General features: G+C 50.8%; 1 protein-coding gene across 1 annotated transcript; it reads right to left on the reverse strand.

The window, feature by feature from the left end:
• Window positions 1-326: 326 nt before the first annotated feature.
• mc1r (melanocortin 1 receptor) lies at window positions 327-1,842 on the reverse strand. The gene has a single exon (XM_018763644.2). It carries the CDS (start codon window positions 1,373-1,375, stop codon window positions 401-403), a length of 975 nt encoding a protein of 324 aa, XP_018619160.1. The 5' UTR covers window positions 1,376-1,842; the 3' UTR covers window positions 327-400.
• Window positions 1,843-2,242: the final 400 nt, after the last annotated feature.

Genomic DNA, 2,242 nt, shown 5'->3' on the forward strand with positions numbered 1-2,242 from the left:
AGAGAATTTCGGCAGTAATGGAATAATTGAATATGGATGGACTGACTATTCAATCAGCACAAGTGGTCCAATTTTTCTGCCAAACCGACTGTACCTGTCAAGAGCAGTTATTGCGCGTGGCGGTGCCTTATACATACAGTACTTATGCCATATACATAGAAAAAAAAAAAAAAAACAAAACTGCAGCGCTGTGGCATTGTGTTCCTTCCTTGAAACGCAGAAACGAGTCCATCTGTGTGTTTTGCTCATCCTCTCTTTCCTCTCGTCCCGGTAAAGCGGAGCCAGTTGCGCGCAGGACCCTGTACGTAGAAAGCAAGTGCTTGAAGTATAAGAAGTCGCACATGTTGCCTGAAGTCCATCATCTCTGAGTTGAGTTTCAAAGCTGCTCCTGTGCGCCGGGTCACATGGCGAAGCACAGCGAACAGAGGACCAGCTCCTTGAGGGTCTTGCGCAGCTCCTGGCTCCGGTACGCGTAAATGAGCGGGTCTATGAGCGAATTGCAGATGATGAGGATCAGGTAGAGGTTGAAGTAGCTGAAGAAGCACGTGCAGCTTCGGCACGTCAGGATGAGGATGAGGTGCAGGAAGAAGGGCCCCCAGCACACGATGAAGACCCCCAGGAGGATGGTGAGGGTGATGGCGCCCTTCATGCTGGTGGCCTGTCGGCGGCTCTTCTGGAAGACTATGATGCGCCTCGAGTGCAGGTGCGCCATGATGAACATGTGCAGGTAGAGGACGGCGTTGAAGATAAGCGTGATGCAGAAGAAGGTGACGAGGCACACGATCACGGCGTTGTCGTTGTGGTAGGCGATGAAGAGCGTGCTGGAGACGGTGCTCGCCATCCAGATGACGGCGATCACCGCCACGGCGCGCTGTGTGGTCATGATGCTGTGGTAGCGCAGTGCGTAAAATATGGTGATGTAGCGGTCCGCCGCGATGGTGCTCAGGAAGGACAAGGAGGACACCACCGAGCTGCAGATCATTATGTCAATGACGTTGTCCAGATGCTCCATCATGCTCGGTGTCCCGACCAGCAGCCCGTGCTCCGTGAGCAACATGAACATGGTCTCCACCACGTTGCTCACGCTGACCAGCATGTCGGAGACGGCCAGGCAGCAGATGAAGTAATACATGGGAGAGTGCAAGTTCCTGTTCTTGATGATGGCCACCACCACTAGAATGTTTTCGATCAGGCTTATCAAGCCCAGGGTGAAGAAGAGCTCGTGGGGGATCATGATCTGAGCGCACGTCGTGGCGTTCTGGTCCCCCGTGGAGAAGTTGTTGGTGCCGTTTTCCAAGGCGTCCATCGAGACGACGACGACGGGGCTGCTCTCCAGGTGCTTCATCGCGAAACCGAACTGCGATGTGTCATTCATGGTTTCTTCCGCCCGTCCACCTTCACGGAACCTCCAGGTATTCGGAACACACCTGGACTTCAAAAAAAAGTTAGAAAGCTCCCAAGCCGTGCTAGAAAAAAGAAAACAAAAAACAGCAACTGGGTGGGTGCGCGTTACATTCCACTAATAATATTCCAGCAGCCAACTGTCGTGTGCAAAAATAAGAGTCGCTGTTACAGCTCTCGTGTACCGAGAATTTATTTCCCTCAACCCTAATTGGATCTAGAGGAAACAAACTGCGTGTTCGCGCTGGATACACAGGGAAGTGTCTAAAAATAACTCCTTTTTACCTGATGTATTACTCGAATGTCTTCAGCCTGAAGATGCGCACAAGGAAGGAGCGAGAGGTAGAAAACGTCCAATGTCCTCAACAGGTGACCAGACAAAGCAAAAGGTCCTTAAAACGTTTTTTTTTTTTCTCTCTCTCTCTATAATATTTTAATTCCAGCCTTAAGCGCCTCTTCCCAGCGTGAGTGACTTCTTTCCTTTATGATCCTCGCTCTTCCCCGAAAAGAGGACACATCATGATCATGTTGCAAGGTACAGTAACGTGATATTAAAATTTAAATATCAAAACGCGCGCGCGCGCGATTGCTTGACGAGGTCTTCGCGCTGCTTCCGCGCGATGCTTCGCAGATGTTTCCACAACTTAAGGACGTCAAACGACGCATCTGGACGTGAACATCTCCATCCGGCCGCCCACCCACGACTCCCGAGTAGGGATTGTGTTTAAACACTTCAGAGCTGTTCATAACTCCTCCCATATAATAAAAAAAGCCAACCATCACCTTGGGCGCTTCTGCATCACACTTTTCTTTCGCGCAAGAGCATCTCGACTCTCTCTGC

Source organism: Scleropages formosus, chromosome 11 (genome assembly GCF_900964775.1).
Source record: "Scleropages formosus chromosome 11, fSclFor1.1, whole genome shotgun sequence".
Lineage (NCBI taxonomy): Eukaryota > Metazoa > Chordata > Actinopteri > Osteoglossiformes > Osteoglossidae > Scleropages > Scleropages formosus.

What these genes read in the sequence shown, in the direction of transcription:
- mc1r (XM_018763644.2), bottom strand. Translation starts at nt 1,375, where the DNA reads ATGAATGACACATCGCAGTTCGGTTTCGCGATGAAGCACCTGGAGAGC.